Source organism: Rhinatrema bivittatum, chromosome 2, assembly GCF_901001135.1.
Source record: "Rhinatrema bivittatum chromosome 2, aRhiBiv1.1, whole genome shotgun sequence".
NCBI classification, from domain to species: Eukaryota; Metazoa; Chordata; class Amphibia; order Gymnophiona; family Rhinatrematidae; genus Rhinatrema; species Rhinatrema bivittatum.
Window position 1 is genome coordinate 2,287,677 of NC_042616.1, and position 23,057 is coordinate 2,310,733.

Genomic DNA, 23,057 nt, shown 5'->3' on the forward strand with positions numbered 1-23,057 from the left:
CCCTGGAGTCACTCGGAGGAATGGCTCCCGACAAGACAAGGCCAGCAGCTCAGAAACTCTCTGTGCAGAACAAATTGCCATAAGAAACACCATTTTCAAGATCAGTAACCACAAGGACAGGGTACACATCAGTCTGAAAGAAGGACTTGCTAAGAAATCCAAGGCCAAATTTAGACTCCATAAGGGTACTGGAAACTGCAAGGGAAGATGAAGTTGGTTCACTCCTTTCAGGAAATGGACCACATCAGGATGAGCCGACAAGGAATCATCATTCACCAGGCCCCTGAAACAAGTGAGAGCTGCTCCTTGTACCGTCCTTTATTCCCTACACGTACAGGATCAGTCCAGAGAAGTGGGTTGTGTATCCCTACCAGCAGGTGGAGTCAGAGAACAATTAGAAATTTGGGCACTGCTACATAAGGAGAGTGCACCTGCAGTCCCCTCAGTATTTCTCTGACTCCAGCAGCTGGAAGACAGGCACCTGCAGTCTTAGTTCATTTTTCAGTTTAGTTAGATTTTTTTCTCCGGGTTTTTTTCTTCAGGATTGCTTCCTGAGGTGTTAGGCACCTTCGTGGGCCATCCCTCAGTCGAAGCCGGACTTCCAGGGGGGGGGTTTGGTTACCTCTGTCTGGGTTTTGTCCGTCACCACTCGGAGTGTGAAGACCAGGGGCTCCTGGTTACTCACCTCCGTGGCTGCTCCCCCAAAGCTGCTCCTTCGACCCTCTCTGCAATACAGGACTCAGTAAAGTTTAAAAAAAAAAAAAAAGTAAAACTGAGTGAGACTTCCTCTGTGGTTTCGAGCTGAGGTAAGGAGTCGGGTTGGGACAGCCAGCCTTGCAGGCACTCCAGGGTGTTTGGCAGCCCTTCGGCCCCCTTTCCCTCTACTCCCGGGGCTCCGGGTTGCTCTGAAGGAACGGGGCAAGTGTTTTCTTCTCCGGCCAGTTCTTGGCGTGGCTCACTGTGCTCGGCAGTGCAACCCGTTGCCACGGGCCTGTTGGCATTTTTTTCTTCAGCTTTGGTGGGGGAGGATATCGTGGCCTTGCTCCTTCCCGATATCGGACTGCCAGCAGCGCGCCATTTTTTTTCTATTTTTTACGTTCCTCCCCTCAGCTCCTGGGCCGCATGGCTGCGCAGTTTTTTTTCAAGGGGCCCTCGCTTTCTCTCTGCGCTCTGTCAGGCATTTGGGCGCGAAGGCAGAATTTAGTTTTGTTTTTTCCCTCCCTTATCCTTCCTAGGGATGGAGAGTTCGTCGGGCCCTGAGCCCTTCCCCCGGGACGGGGGGGGGGGGGGGGGGGCTTCATGCCGAGGCTCAAGGGAGGAGGGATCCCCTCCAATCTTAGCCCTTGTGGCAGAGGACAGCGCTGGGGGACTGGGTGAACCGGCTCCTCAGGATCCCATTCCGGCAGATGGAGACCCAGAGGGGTTTTCGCCAGAGTTTCTTGTTAATGCACCAAGCTTTCCTGGCCAGAAAGCAGGAGGGCTTCAGGAGGCAAATTCAGTCGGTGGGTCTTTCCAAGCCGCCGTTCAAGAAGGGTCGACTCTAGGAACAGCAAGCCCGCGGGGGAAGTGATGGTCCCCAGGGGCCGCAGACCCCCTCCCCCACCCTCCGGAGGTCCGGATCCGGATTCGGCTCAGGATTTGGTTCCTGATCAAGATGCTGCAGTTGATGATGATTTACCACTGACAGAAGGGGATGATCCCAGCATGGTCTGCCTTTTTAAGCGGGAGGAACTACGACCCCTTATTCCCCAGGTGTTGGAAGTTCTGGGGCTTAAGATCTCTCAGGAAGAATCAGACAGTGATGGGGTTAATTCAGTTCTTGACAGAATATGGGGGCCCACTTCGTCCTTTCCACTGCCTAAAAAGGTTTGCAAGCTGGTGACCCACAAGTGGGACGCACTGGACACAGGGCTCAAGGTGGCAGAGCTATGGCCAAGCTCTATCCTCTTTCAACAGATCTCTTGGATCTTCTGAAAACTCTAGAGCGTAGCCTTCTCTGATCAGCTCCAGGACCCAACGGTCTGAGGTGATTGCCCATTCCGCGTAAAAGTTGGATAATCTGCCTCAGACAGCTTCGATGCCGGAATGGGTGCTCGTGGCTTCATTGGGAGACTTTGCTGCTGCCCGCAGCGAGATGTCCCGAATCTCTACCGGGACGGCGCCCCCCGTGAAAGGACTGCTGACGACCTGCAGCTGGTTTGGAAACAGGTGGAGCGGAATATCTGTTAGCTCTGTAGCGTCGGGTGTCCCGAAAACATTCCGAGGAGGGAACGTCTTCTTAGAGGATCTCCTATCCTCTGGCAACCTATTGCCCTTGGACACTGCAAGCAGTTTCACCAGCTGATCCAGGTCCTCCCCGAAAAGGAGCTTGCCCTTAAAAGACAGATTGCAAAGCTGAGACTTAGAGGACAAATCTGCCGCCCATTTCCTCAGCCAGAGCAGTTGCCGCGCTGACACCATACTTCTTGCCGAAGTCCGCACCAGATCATACAGTGCATCCGCCACATAGGCGACCCCCGTCTCTAAACGGGTGGAGTGCAACGCCCCGCTGGAAACTGTTCTGGAACTGGCAGTTGTCTCCTGGACCCAACACAGACATGCTCTCTGCATGAGACCCAGAGCGGAGACTTCAAAGGCCTGCTTTAATTGGATCTCCAGCTTCCGGTCCTGCAAATCCTTGAGGTGGCCGCCCCCTCGACTGGGATATTGGTCTTCTTAGTGACCGCCGAGATCGCAGCGTCCACCCTAGGAATCTTCAGCAGTTCCAAAACCTCGCTCTGCTCACCTTTAGCCCTGCATCAGGAGCTTCCCACTCCCGTGTCACCAGCTTGCGGACTTTCTTCGGCAGAGGGAAGGAAGTAGAAGGACCTCTAATGCCATCGAGGATGGGATTAACGCCCTCAATGTCCGATTCCTCCTGTGAAACCTTAAGGTGCAGAACCTCAAGGACCTGAGGGATAAGAGGCTTTAACTCGTCTCTTTTAAATAGACACACCACACTGGGATAGTCACCCTCAGCAGGTGGAGACGTTGGGGTAATCCGCATCATCGGTATCCGTATCCGCCTGCCCCTGGGTCACCCCTGCATCCGCCCCCGACCCAGGTGCCTGGTCTCGTGCTCCCCGGGGCCCATCCTCCCTCGGAAGAGGCTGATCCCTAGGGGGCTGACTAGAATCCGTACTCCGACCCTGCTTCTCAGGAGGCTCAGCCTCATCTCCCATGGCCCCGGATCTTTTACACACCGAGCGCTTCCATTGCAGGAAAGCCTCGTGCATCAGAAGAACAAATTCCAGGGAAAACCCCTCTGATCCCCCTCTCTCCTGGGATTCTCTCCCACCAGAGCCAAAACCAGAGGGGGCTCCTCTTGTGAGTCGAGGCCTGAGGCGCCCGATTCTATCACAAAGGAGGAGGCTTCTAGGCCCGAATAGCCCTCCGTTCCAGGTGCACAATCTGTGCATAAAAAAATCAGCATTCAGAAGGTGGCCGCGTGAGCCGCACGCGCGGCAGGTTGGCGACTTGGATCAGGGCCCCATGCAGGAAACGTGCCGCCACGCGGTAAGAAGGGAAAGGGGCAGGCCCGATACCAGGCAACACCCGCGGCCGCGACATAGGAAAACTTCCAGGCCGGCAAGAAAAAAAAAATGGCACACAGCCGCGCCGCTGGCAGGCAACACAAAGACAGTGCGATCCCGGCCCAAACTCTGGAGCGCCGCCGAGGCATCTATTAGAAAAAATGCAGAAATGATAACTCACCCCTGCCCTCCGAAGTCAGCCCGGAGCCCCGGGAGCTGAAGGACAATAACGCTGCCAGCCTCTCTGCACGGCCTCAGAGGATCCAGTCTCTCTGCACAGACTCCTTACTTCAAATCGAAAGCAGTCAGCAGGGCATAGCAGCTCAAGTGTAATCTCTTTGTTTTTGGTTTGGTTTTTTTTTTTAAATAAAGCTTTACTGTTCCAAGAAGCTCTTGTAGGGATTGAAGGAGCAGCTGTAGCAGCCTGGGTGGTGAATAACCAGGAGCCCCTGGTTGTCACCCACTGAACCGGGACGGACGAGACCCTGCCAGGGATATCTAATCCCCTGGATGCCCGGCTTCCACTGAGGGATGGGCCCACAAAGGTGCCTAACACCTCAGGAAGCGACAGCAATGAAAAGAAAAAAATTTCCAACTTACTGAAAAAACTCAACTAAAGATTGCAGGAGTGCATCTCTACTATCTGCTGGAGTCAGAGAAATACTGAGGGACTGCAGGTGGCACTCTAGTATATATTAACAAAACAGCAAGGAAGGCTGCTTAATAAAGCCATGAGAGCAGTCGTACACAATAAGCAGCCAGATGTCCAACCGGTAAAAATTTGTGTGAAACCAAATGTATGCAAATGAGCCCGACTCCAGCCGAGTTTCGCCCTCTTTCAGTAGGGCTGCATCAGGGGCTAAAAACAAACAATAAATAACAATAAATAATAGATAACAAAAATGATTAAAAACAGTACATTAAAAACTAATATGAACAATAAATCAACACACATCAAAAATGAACATATAAAATAAACATATAAAATGATGACATGGATATAGGTGGTGTGAACATTAAGAAAAATAAAATATTTAATAAAAATGTGACATCCATAGCCTATTATAAAAGTGAGATCTACACAATAAAAATGATAGTATAAAGAAATAAAAATGAGTACAGAAAATAAGTATTGCCTTTAACTATAAAAATATATGAATCATCTCTATTATAATTACATATGTCATTGTTAAAAGTAAAAAGTAAAAAATAGATAAAACGCTCTCCACATAAATTAAAATGTATGCAGAGGAAATAATAAAATAAAAAAATGAAAAACGAAAAAATGAAAAAAAGAAAGAAAAAGTGTTGCAATGTGAATAATATGATGCTGTATGAGACTTATTGTTCCACACCATTTCTCACAGGTATCGTTTATTGTTTTCACATACAAGTTGTTGATGGAGATAGAGATCTTACATATGCAATGATTAAAGAATGTCACAAAGTCATAAAATTTTGATTTGTCTGCAGTGGTGATTACACATATATATCCACACAGACCATTTTCTTGTATTAAAATTCAATAACACCCGATAAGATTTATGAGGTCTCTATTCACAAACAAAATATATAGTTTTCAAGTTTCCATAGACATTGATGTTTGTTCGGTAAACGAAAAGATTAAACAGGTCCCGGCAAGGTTTCAGCCTGCGACTCTGTCCTGGGGAGCATTAGAATAAAGATTGCGCTTGGAGAAAGGATTGCAATCCCTGAAAGAAAAAAAAAAACTCTACCCATGAAAAGGTAGAAGCATCCAATCTAGGAGGTACTTGGGGCACTCATACTGAACTACCATCAGCTGCTGAATAACCAGTTAGGGGACTTCCAAAATCAGGCACCCCACCTGAGCCTTCTGTACCCAGGCCTATATTTGGCTGGGAAGAACCAGGCTTATCGAAATCAGGAGGCGGCAATTCTAACTGAGCCTCCCAACAGCGCTGGCACAAGTTAGCAGGCATTCCTGGCTAAGATGCTCAAATATGACAGGCAGCGCAAAGAGAAAGGCACTTAAGTTTAGGAGCTATTATGGGAGACAGTGCGCTAAATATTTCTGCCATTTCTTCGTCTCTCTCCACACATTGATCATTTCCACCTTTCAATTTCACTCTACCACTTTGGACTTCTCTTTTCGCTGATGTAGCTGAAAAATGTTTTGTCACCATTTTTTATCTCCTTGGCAATCCTCTCTTCCACTTGACTTCGTTTCCCTCTGTTCTACCAGATATTCTTCTTTGTGCTCCTCCCTTTGGGATATTTTATATTTCTTGAACACTGTTCTTTTGGCCTTTATTTTGTCAGCCACCTCCTTTGAGAACCAGATAGGTTTCATTTTTCTTTTGCTTTTCTTTACTTTTCTAACATATAGATTAGTTGCCTTGGTAACTGCTCCTTTTAGATTGGTCCAACGATCACCACTTCTCCTTTCTTTCCTATCCTGTGGATGTCTTCAACCAGATCTCTGTCCAGCTCTTCCTTTTGGTTTGGAGGCCTATAAACCACTCCAATAAAAATGGATGCCCCATCTTTTTTTAGGTCGGCCCATAGTGCTTCTTCATTGCCCCATCTTCCTTTCAGTTCAGATGCTTGGATATTGTTTCTGACATAAAGAGCCACTCCTCCCCCTTTCCTATCCTCTCTGTCCTTCCTTAACAAGTTATAGCCCGGTATTGCCGTATCCCAGTCATGAGATTCCGTAAACCATGTTTCCGTGACAGCAACAACATCCAAGTCCGCTTCCACCATTAGCGCTTGCAGATCTGGGATTTTATTGCCCAAACTATGAGCATTTGTGCTCATAGATTTCCAGCTTTCTTCGTTCAGTTTACTGCTGTTCCTGGATTCCTTTTGCGACCTCTTTAGTTGAGTTTTGTTATCCACTTTTCCCTTTGCATTTGTGCAAGGGAAAAGATTAGTGCCTCTGATGACAGTCATCCATCACAGTGAGCTTTTTTCTTTGGTTTTTGATCTGGAATTTCTGTATGCATTGGGTTTCTTCTCTCTTTTCAGATAATACTTCAATTTTTTTTTTTCAAGAACTTCAGTATTTAGTACAGAGAAGGCATTTTGTACTTGTTGCACTTGATACAGTGTGTGTCTCCGGATCACAGGTCTAATTCTTCGAGAGCCCACTGTAATACTGTTTTTTTAGTTCCTTAATGCCCTGTGTGAGTGCGGGGGTAGAGTTGTGGGCTGCACAGCTGTCAATAGCAGGTGTCTGTGGGTCACATGTCTTATCCTTCTTGAGCCCACAGTAAATCTCTGTTTCCTTGACTTTTGGTTATTCTGTGGTAATGGGAAATTAATTCCTGAATAATGTAAAGTGGCTGGGACTTTCTTTATTGAAGCTAATTCAGCTTTAACTTCAGCCAGTTCCTTTTCCAAGGCAGAGAGTTCTGAACAAATGGGGCAAGCCTTAAGCTTCCATATGATTACCCTCAATATACAGGCTCCACAGCAGTTGCATTGGTTTACAGAAGGGCACGATAATGAGAAATATGGGTGGTATAGATTACAAATTAATCATGTGCCATCATAGTACGGTAACAATTTAGAGTAATAAACTAAGTGTGTAAGTTAATCCTGATTGTTAAGTTAGTATAGCTGTGTTTAAAAAAGGATTGGATAAGTTCTTGGAGGAGAAGTCCATTACCTGCTATTAAGTTGACTTAGATAATAATCACTGCTATTACTAGCAACTTAACATGGAAGAGACTTAGTTTTTGGGTACTTGCCAGGTTCTTATGGCCTGGATTGGCCTCTGTTGGAAACAGGATGCTGAGCTTGATGGACCTTTGATCTGACCCAGCATGGCAATTTCTTATGTTCTTATGTAATTTAGGAATCCTGCCGGGTACCTGTGACCTGGATTGGCCACTGTTGGAATCAGGATGCTGGGCTTGATGGACCCTTGGTCTGACCCAGCATGGCAATTTCTTATGTTCTTATGCCTGTTCCATATGCAGGCCATACTCATCTAGTACAGCTTTCACTCCAGTAATTTGCTTGGAGATATCCATTAACTTGTCGTCTAGGGCTGCAAGAATTACTGCTTTGGTTTCAGCAATCATGTGATCGATTTGCAGTTTTTCTATATCTCGCTCCTATGTTGCATCCATTTTGGCTTCTGTCCTGTGAGTTTTCTCTTTTTTTTTTTTTTATTACCCTTAATGGGCATCACAGGAGATGTTTTCTACATATACTTAACAATCGACACGCAGTTAAACAGATATTATAGTTACCGAATTGAGGGTCATCAGAAAAAAGTTAGATTAATGGCAATGGTAGGAGTGCGGTACCCAAGCCAAGAAGAAAACGTCTGCCTCGGCTCACCACATCTCGTGAAACACCCCCCCTCCCCCAATATTCTTTTTTAAATAAAAAAATTAAAAATAAATAAAATGATCCTTCACTCGCACAGAACTCCAGAAATGGCATCCCTATTTCCTAAAGTGACTTTGTGTCATGACAAGATGACATCCCATAACTATATACCTCCAGAAACAGTAAATAGAGACACATCGAGACAATAACTAGAGGCACATGGCCTCCCATACACCTACAGAGACAGTAATTAGTGTGGAATGGCTCCCACCCAACCCAATACATTTTCTTCCTGATACAGAGAGTATACTCAGCACCACTACTCCTTCCATTATGGCAGTACCTTCATGTGAGTGATCTGATCCTGCTCCCAGTTAAAACGCTTCATTTGATTTTCTTCTAGTTCCAGCCGAGTCTTCACATATTGATCATAATTACCCTGAAGACAAAAGGTAGATTTACACTGTTACTAGTTTTTTAAAATTTCAGGACAATTGAATAATGCTCCATCCTCATGACACATTGAACTAAATTTCATTATCTCACTATTTCTCTTGCAAATTATACCTCTGCAGTGTAACACCCATCTCCCATAGGATCCTGTCTTATTCTCCTCTCTAATCCTCTGCCCCCACACTCCTGTGCAACCTTCTCTCACCCATGTCCATGTGATCCTCTCCCCTTCATCCAATGCAATCTTTTATCCCATCCCTTTGGCAGAAAAAGATCAGCGCTATTTACTTATCTCTGCCTGTTCTATCGGCCAGCTTCACTTTAAGGATTGAAAATGCAGTGCTGGCATAACCCTTAAAATTGGATGGAAGGGGAGAGAATCGCTTTGTACATCAGAGTTTTGGCTGCAAAGTACTGGACCACACTTTGCTACCCCTTTACCTCATAAACTCCTGCGATTATTAATGCTCTGTAAACTTTTCAGACAGCCCTCCTATACTTGTCTCCCATGACACTTAACTGATAACACTAAAAAAACATACAGTAAGCAAACACCTCAATAGTTAGCAGACCAATGGGTAAATAATTTCAAACACCAGTTAGAAATGTATTAAAGAATCTGGTATCAGATCTTGATATGTTGCCTCTTGCATCGCAATGGGCTACAAACAGTGTCAGAATGTGGCGCAGAAATTGACAATCATTTACTGGCAGCACTGAATGGATTTGTCTCTCCAAGTTAGTACAGCTTTGAGCTCCACTCAGTTTGTGCAGTAGTTCCCATGTGGGTTTTGCCTCAAGAGCCTCCTCAGTCTATATCAAAGATAGTATAAAAATATAAATATATATCTATATCTAAAGAGTCTACTCTCCAGGTAGGTGGGCATATATCCTATCTGCAGAAAACATTTACGGTAAGCAAATGTTGCTTTTTCTGTCAATAAGCAGGATGAATTAGCCATGATTTGTGGGGAGTCCCAGGTTGAGGGTTGTAGTGGAGAATTTACTGAGTAAGCAACCCGGACTTCTTCATGGAAAGTAGACTACTGCAAGAACAGGTCACGCAAAAGTGCTTGTCCAAAGTTGCCGTCAGTTCTTGAGTTTGTTCAGATAGCATCGGGACATAAAAGTGTGAAATGATGGCCAAGTTGAAGCTTTCCAAACTTACTAGAAGGGTACTATACTAAGATGAGCCTCTGCAGAAGTCAAGTCAGTGTGCTGAGCTGATGTGGTCTGTTATCTGCAATCCTGCTAAGATGTAACACAGCTGAACACATGGACAACTTACAATAGGCGATTTTGACATCAAGTTGGTCAGTGCTACATGAGCAATAGATGAGAAACCAGGTGATGGGAACAAGTTCTTTTCTTATACCAGAAGACGACAACACTTCTATAATCTAAGGTATAAAAGAAAATTATTCCTTACCTGCTAATTTTCGTTCCTGTAGTACCAAGGATCAGTCCAGACAGTGGGGGTTATCTCCCCCTTCCAGCAGATGGAGTCAGAGAGAACTTTGAAGGATGCTTCCTTATAAGGTAGTGCACCCTCTACTAATCCTCAGTATGGAGTATATCAAAGCAAAGAGGAAAACCAGGATGGATCAAGAACAATAGAATTAAGTAAAATAACAGTGTGCAATAGGCACAAAATAGTGTCAAACAACAAACCTGAAGATTGAACCATTAACCAGCCAAAGAAAAAAGGTGCTGAAGAACAATTTGAGCAGAGAGGCAATCCCAAACCCAATAAATAGTCAGGGAGGGCGTCTGGACTGATCCTTGGTACTACAGGAACGAAAATTAGCAGGTAAGGAATACATTTCTTTTCCCTGTACGTACCAGGATCAATCCAGACAGTGGGATGTACCAAAGCTTCTCTATGTAGGGTGGGCCCTGGAAAGCCCTGCTCGAATGACCATAGAGCCAAAGGAGCCAAAAGTAGGCGACTGTATGTGTAGACGATAATGTTGAGCAAAGGTATGTAACTATTTCCAAGTTACCGCTCGACAAATCTCCTGGAACGAGACCGATTGCATCTCCGCCCAGGAAGCAGCCTGAGCTCAAAGAGAATGGGCCTTGACAGCCGCCAGATGTCAACCCACCCCAATGTAGTCCACCAAGATTGCCTCCTTCAGCCAGCGAGCAATGGTAGTTTGACGCCTTGGCCCCTTCTTCGGACCATGCCAGAGAACAAAAAGATGGTCCGACAAGCGAAAATCATTAGTGACGTCCAGATAGCGAATGAGGATACGCTTGATATCTAGCTTGCGCAGATCCGCCGATGCGTCTGCTGAGAAGGACGGAAGCTCTACCATCTGATTCAAGTGGAACTCGGAAACCACCTTGGGCAGAAAAGCAGGCACAGTGCGCAAGGAAACTCCCGAATCCGGAAAACGAAGGTAGGGCTCTCTGCAAGCGAGTGTTTGAAGCTCCGAGATTCTGTGGGCAGAACAGATAGCTACCAGGAAAACCGTCTTGAGAGTGATATCCTTGAGGGTTGCGGAACGCATGGGTTCAAAGGGTGGCCCAACCAAGATTTGGAGAACAAGACAGACTCCACGAAGGATAAAGAGCGTGGACCGGGGGTTTCACGTGCTTCACCCCCAAGGAATCGGATGATATCCAGCTGAGAGGAAAGGGAAGTTCCCTCTCATTGATGAAGTAGAGAGCCTAGGGCAAAGACTTGCACTCTCAGCGAGTTGTAGGCCAGACCCATGTCCAGTCACTGTTGAAGAAAAGATAGGATCTGAGCCACCAAGGCGGTCCGTGGCGACACAGGTATGGAGGCACACCAGTTCTCAAAAACCTTCCATACCCTGATATAGGAGATGGAGGTAGACATCTTTCTAGCCTTGAGGAGGTTCAAGATAACGGCCTCTGGGTATCCACGCCGTCTCAGCCGGCGCCTCTCAAAAGCCAGGCCGCAAGACATAAGCGATCTGCCTGGGCGAAAGATACCAGACCCTGACGCAACAAGCATGGAAGGTGACCCAGACGAAGAGGTCCAACACTGCGAGGTTGATCAAGTCTGCAAACCACGGGCGACGGGGCCATTCCGGCGCAACCAGAACTACCGGGCCCTGGTGGGACTCTATTCTCCGGAGCACCTTGCCCACCAGAGGCCAAGGGGGAAACACGTAGAGGAGAACGTGATGGGGCCAGGGGAGGACTAAGGCATCCACTCCCTCTGTGCCGTACTCTCTTCTGCGACTGAAGAACCAAGCTGCCTTGGCATTCTGGGAGGTTGCCATTAGGTCCAGATAGGGGGTCCCCCATCTGTGGAACAGGAGATTCACCGCCTCCTCTAAGAGTTCCCATTCTCCGGGATCTAGATGTTGATGACTGAGAAAGTCGGCTTGAACATGGTCTACACCTGCGATGTGAGAAGCTGCTAGGCGGGAGAGGTGAGTCTCCGCCCACGCCATCAACCTGTCTGTCTCCCGAGAGACATGCCGGCTCCTCGTGCCCCCTTGGCGATTGATGTAGGCCACAGTGGTCGCATTGTCAGAGTATTCGGATTGCGCGATGATGGACGAGAGGTAGGAAGTGTTTCAATGACAGACGCACTGCTCTTGTCTCCAAGTGACTGATCGGCCAAGTTGCTTGGGACGGCGTCCACTTCCCTTGCGCAGAACTCATCTGACATACTGCTCCCCAGCCAGAGAGACTGGCGCCCTTTGTGATGATTACCCATTTCGGGATGTCCAAAGGAACACCCTGGAGAAGATGAGACAAGTTGAACCACCATGAGAGACTGTCCTTGGCTCCCTGCGGGAGAGGAAGGATGGCTTGGAAGTCCCGAGACACCGGCTTCCAGCAGGAGAGCAAGGCGCGCTGTAAGGAACGCATATGTGCAAACGCCCAGGGGATCAGATCGATGGTGGAATCCATGGATTCCAGGACCTGGAAGTAATCCCACGCCGTTGGAAGCGAGAGACCGATGAATCGCTGTATCTGAGTTATGAGTGTATGAGCTCTGTCTGGGGGCAGAGACACCTTGCCCAGTGCTGTGTCGAAATGCGCCCCAGGAAGTCCAGAGACTGAGATGGAGAAAGGCTGCTCTTGGCGAAGTTGACCACCCAACCGAGGGAGTGAAGAAGCGTCAACACTTGCCGACCGCCCGATGGCACTGGGCTGAGAACTTTGCCCGAATGAGCCAGTCTTCCAGGTATGTGTGCACCAAGACTCCCTCCCTCTGGAGAGCGGTGGCTACTACTATCATCACCTTTGTGAAGGTTCGAGGAGCGGTCGCAAGACCAAAGGGTAGAGCCTGGAACTGGAAATGCTGTCCCAGAATCTTGAATCACAGAAAACGCTGATGCGCTTGGAGGATGGGAATGTGTAGATAAGCTTCCGTCAGATCCAGGGAAGTCAAAGATTTTCCGGAGTGTACCGCCGCTATCACGGAGCACAAGGTTTCCATCCGAAAGTGGGAAATCTTGAGGGCCCTGTTGACCATCTTGAGATCCAAGATAGGGCGGAAGGAACCTTCCTTCTTGGGGACTACGAAGTATACTGAATAATGTCCCCGGCCTACTTCCAGGGAGGGGGAGGGGACCGGACGAATCGCACCGAGAGCCAGAAGCCTTTCGAGTGTCTGCCGGACTATGAGTTGTTTCTGGACTGGGCCCACATGGAGAGAAGAGGAACCTGTCTCTTAGCGGCTGAGCAAATTCTAACACGTAGCCGTGTCTTAGAATATCCAGGACCCACTGATCTGACGTAATGTTGACCCACTCCTCGTAGAAAAGGGAGAGACTTCCCCTATCCTGGGGATCGGGGAGTGGGCCGGTATAGCTTCATTGTGAAGACTTGGAGGACGTCCCCTGGGGCTGTCTTCAGGCATGAAAGGACTGAGTCCAGGATTGAGATCGAGAGGACGGCTGACGAGGAGCTGCAGTCCTTGCCTGGCGGAAATGACGTTGATTCCTGAATCGGCTTCTAGTGGAATTAAACGACCTAGAAGAACGAGGGCGATCCTCTGGCTGTTTGTATACCTTATTCTCTCCAAGGGACTTGATAATCTGGTCCAGATCCTCCCCAAGCTTGCCCTTGAAGGGTATGGGTCCCAGCTGCGACTTGGAAGAGGAATCCGCCGACCAGTTGCGAAGCCAGAGGAGGCGTCTAGCCGAGACTGCAGAAACCATAGATCTGGCCAATACTTTCAGAATGTCATATAGAGCGCCTGCTCCATATGCTATGACGGCCTTCAGGTGGACTGCCTGAAGTGCTTCCTCAGGAGGCAACTCCTGGGAGCTGAGCAGCTGTTGAAGCCAGCAGAGGCATGCACGCTGAGCGAAGGAACTACAAATGGCCGCCCGGACCCCCAGGGCGGACACCACAAAAACTCTCTTAGGATAAACTTCCAGCTTTCGATCTTGAAGATCTCGCAAGGCTGCACCACCCAATTACTGGAATGATAGTTTTTTCCGTCACTGCTGAGACCGCAGAATCTACTTTGGGAATCTTAGGAAGCTCCAGGAAATCATCCAGGAGAGGATATAGCTTATCCATGGCACTGCCGACCTTGAGGGAGGTCTCTGGAGAATCCCATTCCCTGGATAACAGTTGAAGGAATGTGGGATGGGAAGGAACGGACCTACACGGCGGACGTAGACCAGCCAGAAAGGGATTCCCTTTCTTCGCTGGTGGATTAGGCTCAGGCGGGTCCTGAGGGGCCTCAATGTCCAATTCCTGTAAGATATGTGGAATGAGGGGGTCCAGCTCATCCCTCTGGAAGATCCGCAGGACTCTAGGAACATCTACTTCCAATTGAGCCGTAGTTGAAGGTTCATCCGGATCCGGGTCCTGCTGAGGAACAGACCCCCCCGCAGAGGGGTGTACTAAACGGTCACTCGGAACACTTGAGGTGGTCGGAGGAACCCCTGGTCCGGGGACCGCTGACCCTTGGGCACTCCCCACGGTCTGGGCACTTCCCAAGACCTCAGTGGAATCAGCCATTCTGGGTACCTTAGGAGGAGGAGGTCCCGCCAGAAATTCCTGGTGCTGGCCCCATCCTGGCCAGGTAAGCATTGTGAAGCAGGAGAACAAAATCCATGGAAAATGGAGGTGGCCCCGATGGGGGGAAGAGTAGAAAGATCCCCTGACAGAGGAAAAGGCTCCAGAGGTGGAACGGGTGTCAAAACCGGCAGCTGAGATGAAAAAGACGCGTCCTGCTCTTCTCCTGTTAGTGCCAGAGCAGCCGAGTCTGTAGACAAAATGGCCGCCGTTCCCACGGTCAGCGGGATCGGGGCTGGCCCCTGTCCATCGAGGCGCACCAGAAGACGAGAACCAGAGCGGCCCGGCGGTTGAGAGGGTCCCTCCCCACCAGGGAGGCAAGATGTGCAAATCCCCTCGCGGGAGAGCCTCGACCTGGGCTCTCCACAAGCGTAGCACCTGGACGAACGAGGCATGGGGATCCCCGACAGAGCCACGAGGGAACCAGCTGATTTCAACGCGAGAAACAGGCAGGGTTTAAAGCTGCGGGAAGCGGGAAAAACCTCGCTTCAGTCCTGCTCTCTCTCTATCCCTCAGCGACCCACAGAGGCACAGAAGAATAATGCCTCTCTGTGCCGGCTGCCCCGAGGAAAATGGCGTCTCAGGGGCAGCAGGTCGGATAGCAGCCACAGTGGGAGAGGTTGGCACCACTGACTTGCACCCCGGAGAGAGAAAATAACCTGTGAAAAGGAAATAAAAACAAACTTACCCCGACAACAGAGATGGGAGAGGTGGGGGAGACCTGCAAATAGTACTGCCTGCAAGCTATAGAATGCTCCCACTAAAACAGGAGCGGAGGCTACAGGAAAGCTCTCCAAATAATTCCCTCAGAAAATCAAAATTCAAAGATTTTTTTTTTTTTAATTAGACTTGACCCATCCAAAAGAAAGGAAATCTGAGGAAAATAAAGAAAATTCCTAAAATAGCTTTCCAGTCATCTCAGTGGGAAGGAAAGCCACCACTGTCATCTGCTGGAGTCAAGAGAATACTGGGGATTAGTAGAGGGTGCACTGCCTTATAAGGAAGCATCCTTCAAAGTTCTCTCTGACTCCATCTGCTGGAAGGGGGAGATAACCCACTGTCTGCACTGATCCTGGTACGTACAGGGACTTAGCCTCTACTCGATGCACTCCCCTCTTCATGATCAATCAATAGATGACTCTTCGCTATCTTTCTGCCATCTACAATATTGCCAGCACACAAGTTACTCACCGTGTAATATTTCAGTTTACGATTGTGCATATGGATGATGTTGGTGCACACACCATTAAGAAAATCCTGAGAGTGGGACACCAGTACAAGAATCCGCTTAAACCTTAAACAAGAAACATTAGATTCATATATTAATCCAAACAGGATAAGACATTCTACCCCACTACCTTTTGCCTCCTATGTTCTAGTTACTGTCTCCAGTATGCAGCAAAAGTGCATTTTGACAATCCATTTCCAGAGACCCTGAACAAGGGCACAGCCCTCATTTCATTCCCAGAGACCCTAAAAAAAGGTGTGCAACCACCATTCCTACCAGGGACCCAAAAAACAAGGGATGCAGCCACCAGTCCTTCTAATCATTCTCAAGGAATCTGAATAAGGGGTGCAAGCTGCCTTGCCGTTTCCAAAAAATTCTGAAGGGGTGAATTCACCACTCCAACAATCTGTTCCTACGGACGCTGAACATGAAGCTCAATATGGGCTAGCCATACTTACGATTTTAATTCCTCTTCTAGCCACACACAGGCATCCAAATCCAGATGGTTTGTAGGTTCGTCCAGCAGAAGCATGAATGGTCGGATAAATAGGGCTCTGAAGGAGAAATAGCGAGACAACTCCCATGAGTTAAGAGCTGTGAAAGATTTCACAGAAATTAGAAAACCAGCTGAAAGAAAAAGTAAATATTAGAACAGTCATCTTTTAGAAGATGAGCCAACAAAGATTTGGATATATTTAACAACCTAACAAATGTTTTAAGAGACATTTTTATGACTAGCAAGGTTCCTTCCATAGGCTCTCTCTGCTTGAAGGTGGGATTCTTAGCCATGCCTTGAAAATTCTCTCATCCTAAAAAAAAGGTGTTATTTCTATCAAATTATTTTGGTTGGCCAATACTGCAGTGGTTCTGAAATTTGGGGAATGCTAATAGAGTTGGGTTTTCAGGAAATCTGCAATGAATATGAATGAAATAAATTTGTATGCCATGGAGGCAGTACATGCAAATCTATTTCATGCATACTTGTTGCGGATATCCTGAAAACCCAGCTAGCTGTGGGTTCCTAAGACGGGTTTGGGAATCACTGTATTACAGGGCAAAAGTATCCTCACAGAATGAGGGGCCTAAAAAACTTGGCAGTAATAGTTAAAATAAAAGATTAAGAATCCAAAGTGTCAACCATAGCCCTGCATAAGCGATATGATGAATAAAAGTTCTATGAGTCACTGGTGAGTTACACAGCAATGAGTGGCAGTGTTGCATGAGTTCAACTGCCAGGCCAGGCCTAATCATGCTACAGAGGGCAGCCTCAGGATGCTCACACAGAAGCTGCAGTCTGTGGTCCATGGCAAAGGAGGAAGGGTTGTAAAATAGGGAAAAACTGCAGGTATTTGCAAATGAAGTCTCATGAGTGCCACAGCCCAGTAGAAGCCAGCTCCGACTGAGGTGGAGGACATTTTTGAGGAATAAATAAACCAAACCAAAAATGGATTGTGGCTAAGGTATTAGGAAGTTGCACATATTAAGTATAACGGTGGTTTAAAAACAAAAACTGTAGGAAATCCACATAAGCTACAAGAGGGTTATTCAACAAGTTTAGAAATATCTTAATTATGAACTCAAAAAGATCCAGTTGTGTCACCTAGAAAAGGATAAACAGTAAAATGAAGTAAAACTGCCTACCTTAATGGGTATTCTCCTATGACAGTAGTGCAATGAGGCACACGAGTGGCTCACATGATGCAGCCATGATGGGAATCATTGCAGAGCTTTCTAGGCATCTATAGTGATTTTCTGCCTGTCATCAGACTTTATTGATTATGTAAACTTAGAAGAAAAGGTACAGAGATCTCCTACTTAAGGGGAGGTTGCGACTCGTTTTTGATGACAGTAGTGTAACAACTACAAGCAAGCAATGTTACTTTCTTGGAAGACAAGTAGGTGCAACAGAGTTACATACATGGGACTCCCTAGCTAAAAGCTGTCTTCCAACTAAAAAAGGTAAAAATAAGATGCTCGCCCACCAAGAAGGAACAAGAAAAGTCTTTTTATGGAGAAATCTATAGATTTGTCTTTTTCTCCTTTAGAACACTGTTTGATAGAGCAAACAGAGAACAAGGAAAACCTCCAGAGAGCATATAAATGGGCCTTGGAGGGAGGGGTTTAGTATGTACTTAAAGGATGGCCATCTAAACTTGCATCTCGATGGGATGTCTTACCGAACGTAAGGACTGAACACATTGCGGCTTTGTAAACCTCCTCTAAGACACAAAGCCTTAGATTAGCAAAGGATTTCACACGCCTTGACATGACTAAGGTCAGAGATACCAAGGCACAACAGTGAGAAATACAGTCTGCTACCCAAATAAAAACAACGGTCTTTGTCACTGCAAGGTCAGGCCTGTTCAGACAGAAGCAGAAAGGAGTGACAGTAAATGTGGACAAGCAGTTTTGGTTCATCTATTCTCCCAGTACTCCACTCTCCACAGGGGAGTTGTGTTGATTATCTAGTAAGTGATCTGCAGGCAACCCTCACCTGTCATGGCTAATTCACCCTGCTGTCAATGGAGAATCCCATCTATAGTTGGTTCATCTATTCTCCCAGTACTCCACTCTCCACAGGGAGGTCGTGTTGATTATCTAGTAAGTGATCTGCAGGCAACCCTCACGTGTCATGGCTAATTCAGCCTGTTGTCTATGGAGAACCCCATCTGTAGTTGGTTCATCTATTCTCCCAGTACTCCACTCTCCACAGGGGGGTCGTGTTGATTATCTAGTAAGTGATCTGCAGGCAACCCTCACGTGTCATGGCTAATTCAGCCTGTTGTCTATGGAGAACCCCATCTGTAGTTGGTTCATCTATTCTCCCAGTACTCCACTCTCCACAGGGGGGTCGTGTTGATTATCTAGTAAGTGATCTGCAGGCAACCCTCACGTGTCATGGCTAATTCAGCCTGTTGTCTATGGAGAATCCCATCTGTAGTTGGTTCATCTATTCTCCCAGTACTCCACTCTCCACAGGGGGGTCGTGTTGATTATCTAGTAAGTGATCTGCAGGCATTGACTCACGTGTCATGGCTAATTCAGCCTGCTGTCTATGGAGAACCCCATCTGTAGTTGGTTCATCTATTCTCCCAGTACTCCACTCTCCACAGGGGAGTTGTGTTGATTATCTAGTAAGTGATCTGCAGGCAACCCTCACCTGTCATGGCTAATTCAGCCTGCTGTCTATGGAGAACCCCATCTGTAGTTGGCAAACTCATTTTACTGAAGGGTTTTTGGCCTATCACCATAATTTACACTCTGACTATTCAGTCTTTGCATTACAATTTCAGTTATTTTTTCATTTATAATTTCAGTTAACCCTTTGGGGTCTCTGGATGGATTTGCACATTCCAATTCTTTTCCCTTTCATTGTTCCACTGTTCTCTCCCCTCCCCCCCGGTTAACAAGTTTATAGTAAAGCACTATTGCATATGTTAGTTAACAAGTTTATTGTAAAGTTTATTGATTATTGTAAATGTTTATAATAAAGCACTGTTGCACATGTTCGTTCTAGTTGGCACAGCTGCAATGTTTCTGTTAATTGTGAACCGATGTGAGGTTACTAAACAAATGTCGGTATATAAAATCAGCAAATAAATAAATCTTTTCTTATCTTCTGGACTTATTTTATCTTTAGAGATCTTAATGGGTTCTTGCAATGATGAAGATTTACTTCACAGTTTCCCAACCAGTGTTGGTCCATCAAGCCCAGCATCCTGTTTCCAACAGAGGCCAAAACCAGGCCACAAGAACCTGGCAATTACCCAAACACTAAGAAGGTCTCATGCTACTGATGCAATAGCAGTGGCTATTCCCTAAGTAAACTTGATTAATAGCAGGTAATGGACTTCTCCTCCAAGAACTTATCCAATCCTTTTTTAAACCCAGCTACACTAACTGCACTAACCACATCCTCTGGCAACAAATTCCAGAGCTTTATTTGCATTGAGTGAAAAAGAACTTTCTCCGATTAGTCTTAAATGTGCTACTTGCTAACTTCATGGAATGCCCCCTAGTCCTATTCAAAAGTGCAAATAACCGAGTCACATCTACTCGTTCAAGACCTCTCAAGATCTTAAAGACCTCTATCATATCCCCCTCAGCCGTCTCTTCTCCAAGCTGAACAGCCCTAACCTCTTCAGCCTTTCCTCATAGGGGAGTTGTTCCATCCCCTTATCATTTTGGTTGCCCTTCTCTGTACCTTCTCCATCACAATTATATCTTTTTTGAGATGCGGCGACCAGAATTGTACACAGTATTCAAGGTGCAGTCTCACCATGGAGTGATATAGAGGCATTATGACATTTTCCGTTCTATTAACCATTCCCTTTCTAATAATTCTTAACATTCTATTTGCTTTTTTGACTGCCGCAGCACACTGAGCCGACGATTTTAAAGTATTATACTTATCAAGTCAAATTTGATGACATTTTGATCACTATTGCCAAGTTGTCTTAACACCATTACCTTTCACCAAATCCTGTGTTCCATTAAGGATTACTTCTAAAATAGCTCCCCCCCTCCCCCTTTACTGGTTCTTCTACAGGCTACTCCATGAAGCAGTCATTTATTTAATCTAGAAGCTTTACCTCCTTGGCATGTCCTGATGTGACATTTACCAGTGAATACCAGGGTAATTGAAAATCACCCATTACTGGTTTGCTTTTTGGTTAGCATTTCATCATCTGTCCGTTCATTCTGGCCAGGTGGCCAGTAGTACACCCCCACTGTTATGCTATTTTCCCTTCTCACATGGAATTTCTATCCATAAAGATTCTACACTGCATTTTATTTCCTGCAGAACTTTTATCTTATTTGACTCTATGCCCTCTTTTACATTTTTTAAATCCTGAGGCCATCTTTTCATCAACAGCCATCGATGAAAAGGGGAAGGAAAAATTCTGAGAGAAAAAGTTTTTACTTTAAGTAAAAACGAGACTAAATTTTTCACCGGCCGGTGAAAGAGAAAAATCCCTTTGAAGGGAGAAAATATTTGGAAAATCAATGACTTTTCAGTCAGCAATTGTGTGAGGAAAAACTCACAGGACTCCTATCTCCACGATGCTTACAGCAGCGCGGAAAAACGAAGACTGAAGAGAGACCCCTGTGGCAGAGAATATCATGGCATGCTGGGCATGCTCAGTAGGCTCAGAGTGCCAGTCAAAGGTTTCTAGAAACTTTGACAAAGTTTTCCCGCAATTGGGCTCAGTCAGTGACGTCACCCATATGTGAGGACTAGCATCCTGCTTGTCCTGGGATAACAACCTAGAGCCGCTACCTGAACTCGCAGGGAATTAAAGGTCAAACCCTTAACCAGGCCTTCCTGCAAAAAGCCCAAGACATCACCCACGCAGGCACGGGTCGGGTCCACCCTGTGATCCACACACCAGGACTCAAAAACACCCCATACTCTGACATATGCCAGGGAGGTAGAGGTTTTCCGGGACTGCAAGAAAGTAGCAATCACTGCCTCCGAATAACCTTTACTTCTTAGGCGCTCCCTCTCAAAAACCAGGCCGCTAGACAAAAGCGATCCGCCCCTTCCAAACAAAGGGCCCTTGATGGAGAGATCCGGCAGGATCGGAAACCGTAGGGGACCGTCCACCACTAGGTTGATCAGGTCCGCAAGCCACGGCTGCCTCAGCCACTCTGGGGAAGTGAATTTTACATCCCCTCGGTGCACCTCCATGCATCGCAACACCTTGCCAATCAGTGGCCATAGTGGAAACACGTACAGCAGAACATCGGACGGACAAGGGAGGACCAGACCGTCCACCCCTTCTGCTCCCGACGCAGACTGAAGAATCTCGGGGCATTGGTGTTGCGGAAAGTTGCCATCAAGTCCATGCAGGGTGGACTCCACCTGTTGCAAATAAGGCGAAAGGCTTCCTCTTAAAGCTCCCACTCTCTGGGATCTAGCTGGTGACGGCTCAGGAAGTCCGCTTGAACGTTGTCCATGACTGCAATATGGGAAGCCATTCTCTCCAGATGCAGCTCCGCCCAGCTGATCAATTCCCAGGCTTCGAGGGCTACTGCTCGGCTCTTGATGCCCCCCCTAGCGATTTATGTAAGCCACAGTCATTGCATTCTCCGATAGGATCCGGACTGATCGCCCCCTCACCAGGGGGAGGAGAGCCTGCAGAGCAAGTCGCACTGCTCTGGTCCTCTAACCGGTTGATGGATCACGAGGACGCCATAGCCGACCAATGGCCTTGGATCAATTTGTTCTGAGACTGCCCCCCACCCGAAGAGGCTGGCATCCGTGGTTACCACTGTCCAAAAGGGAACCGATGTGATAGCTCAGATCGAATGTCTGTATATAAAAAATAAATAAATAAATATCCCTCTACGAAGCGAGGCCGGGCTGAACCACCATGTGAGACTGGACCGCGCAGACTCTGTAAGCAGAAGCTGAAATTGTTCGGAGATGGGATCCCAACGAGTCAGTAAGGTTGATTGCAGAGCTCTCATGTGAGCAAAAGCCCATGGGACTAACTCCAGGGTGGAAGTCATTGACCCCAGAACCTGCAAGTAATCCCAGACCCTGGGCATGTGCATGGCCAACAGCGAACGAACTTGAGCTTGTAATTTGAGGATCGCTCCTCGGTGAGAAAACCTTTGCCCAGCCTCGTGTTGAAGAGGGCTCCCAAGAACTCCAGGGTCTGGGAGGGAACCAGATGACTCTTAGCCAAATTGACTATCTATCCCAGGGACCGCAAGAGGTGCAGGACTCGAGTCACCGCCTCCCGACAGAGAGCCTGATTTCGCTAGAATCAGCCAGTTGTCCAAATAAGGATGCACCAGAATGCCATCTTTCCAAATAGCAGCTGCCATCACCACCATCACCTTGGTAAAGGTCCTGGGTGCAGTCGCTAGGCCGAAAGGCAGGGTGCAAAACTGGAAGTGCTGCCCCAGAATCATGAAGCGGAGGAAACTTTGGTGGTCGGGCCGAATCCCGATGTGCAAGTAAGCCTCTGTCAAGTCCAAGGATGAGAGGTACTCCCTTTTGTGGACCACTGCAATCACCGACCACAAGGTCTCCATACGAAAATGCGGCACCCGAAGCGCCCTGTTCACCACCTTTAAAATGAGTATGGGTCGGAAAGTACCTTCTTTCTTTGGGAGGCACCGGCACAATGGCTCCCAGCTCATTGAGGCGATGGATGGTGGCCTGTACAGCCAATACCTTTTGCCGGTAAGAGCATGGGGAGACTAGAAAAAGATCCCTTAGAGGCCGAGCAAATTCTAAAAGCATAACCTTGTCTTATTATATTCAAGACCTACTGGTCTGAAGTAATCTTGGTCTACTCCTTGAAAGAGAACCAACCGGCCCCCAATTAGGGGCATCGAGGAGTGAGCCGAGGGGTGGGAAGACTTTGCTCCACCCACCCCCTGGGCGGGACCATCTCTGCTGGGCTGGCAGCCACGAAAAGGCTGACTCCATGGCTGCTGCCTGA

At 47.3% G+C, this 23,057-nt stretch overlaps 1 protein-coding gene across 3 annotated transcripts in view; it reads right to left on the minus strand.

Moving 5' to 3' along the window:
- The window catches only part of LOC115083432 (ATP-binding cassette sub-family F member 2), a 191,417-nt gene that overhangs the window by 83,541 nt on the left and 84,819 nt on the right, over nt 1-23,057 (minus strand). For all 3 annotated transcript variants that reach the window (XM_029587240.1, XM_029587239.1, XM_029587241.1), the window contains exons 6-8: nt 16,056-16,151; nt 15,561-15,663; nt 8,239-8,334 (exon numbers count right to left, since the gene is read on the minus strand). In XM_029587240.1, coding sequence (XP_029443100.1) covers nt 8,239-8,334; nt 15,561-15,663; nt 16,056-16,151 — 295 coding nt within the window. The remainder of the gene's footprint in view (nt 1-8,238; nt 8,335-15,560; nt 15,664-16,055; nt 16,152-23,057) is intronic.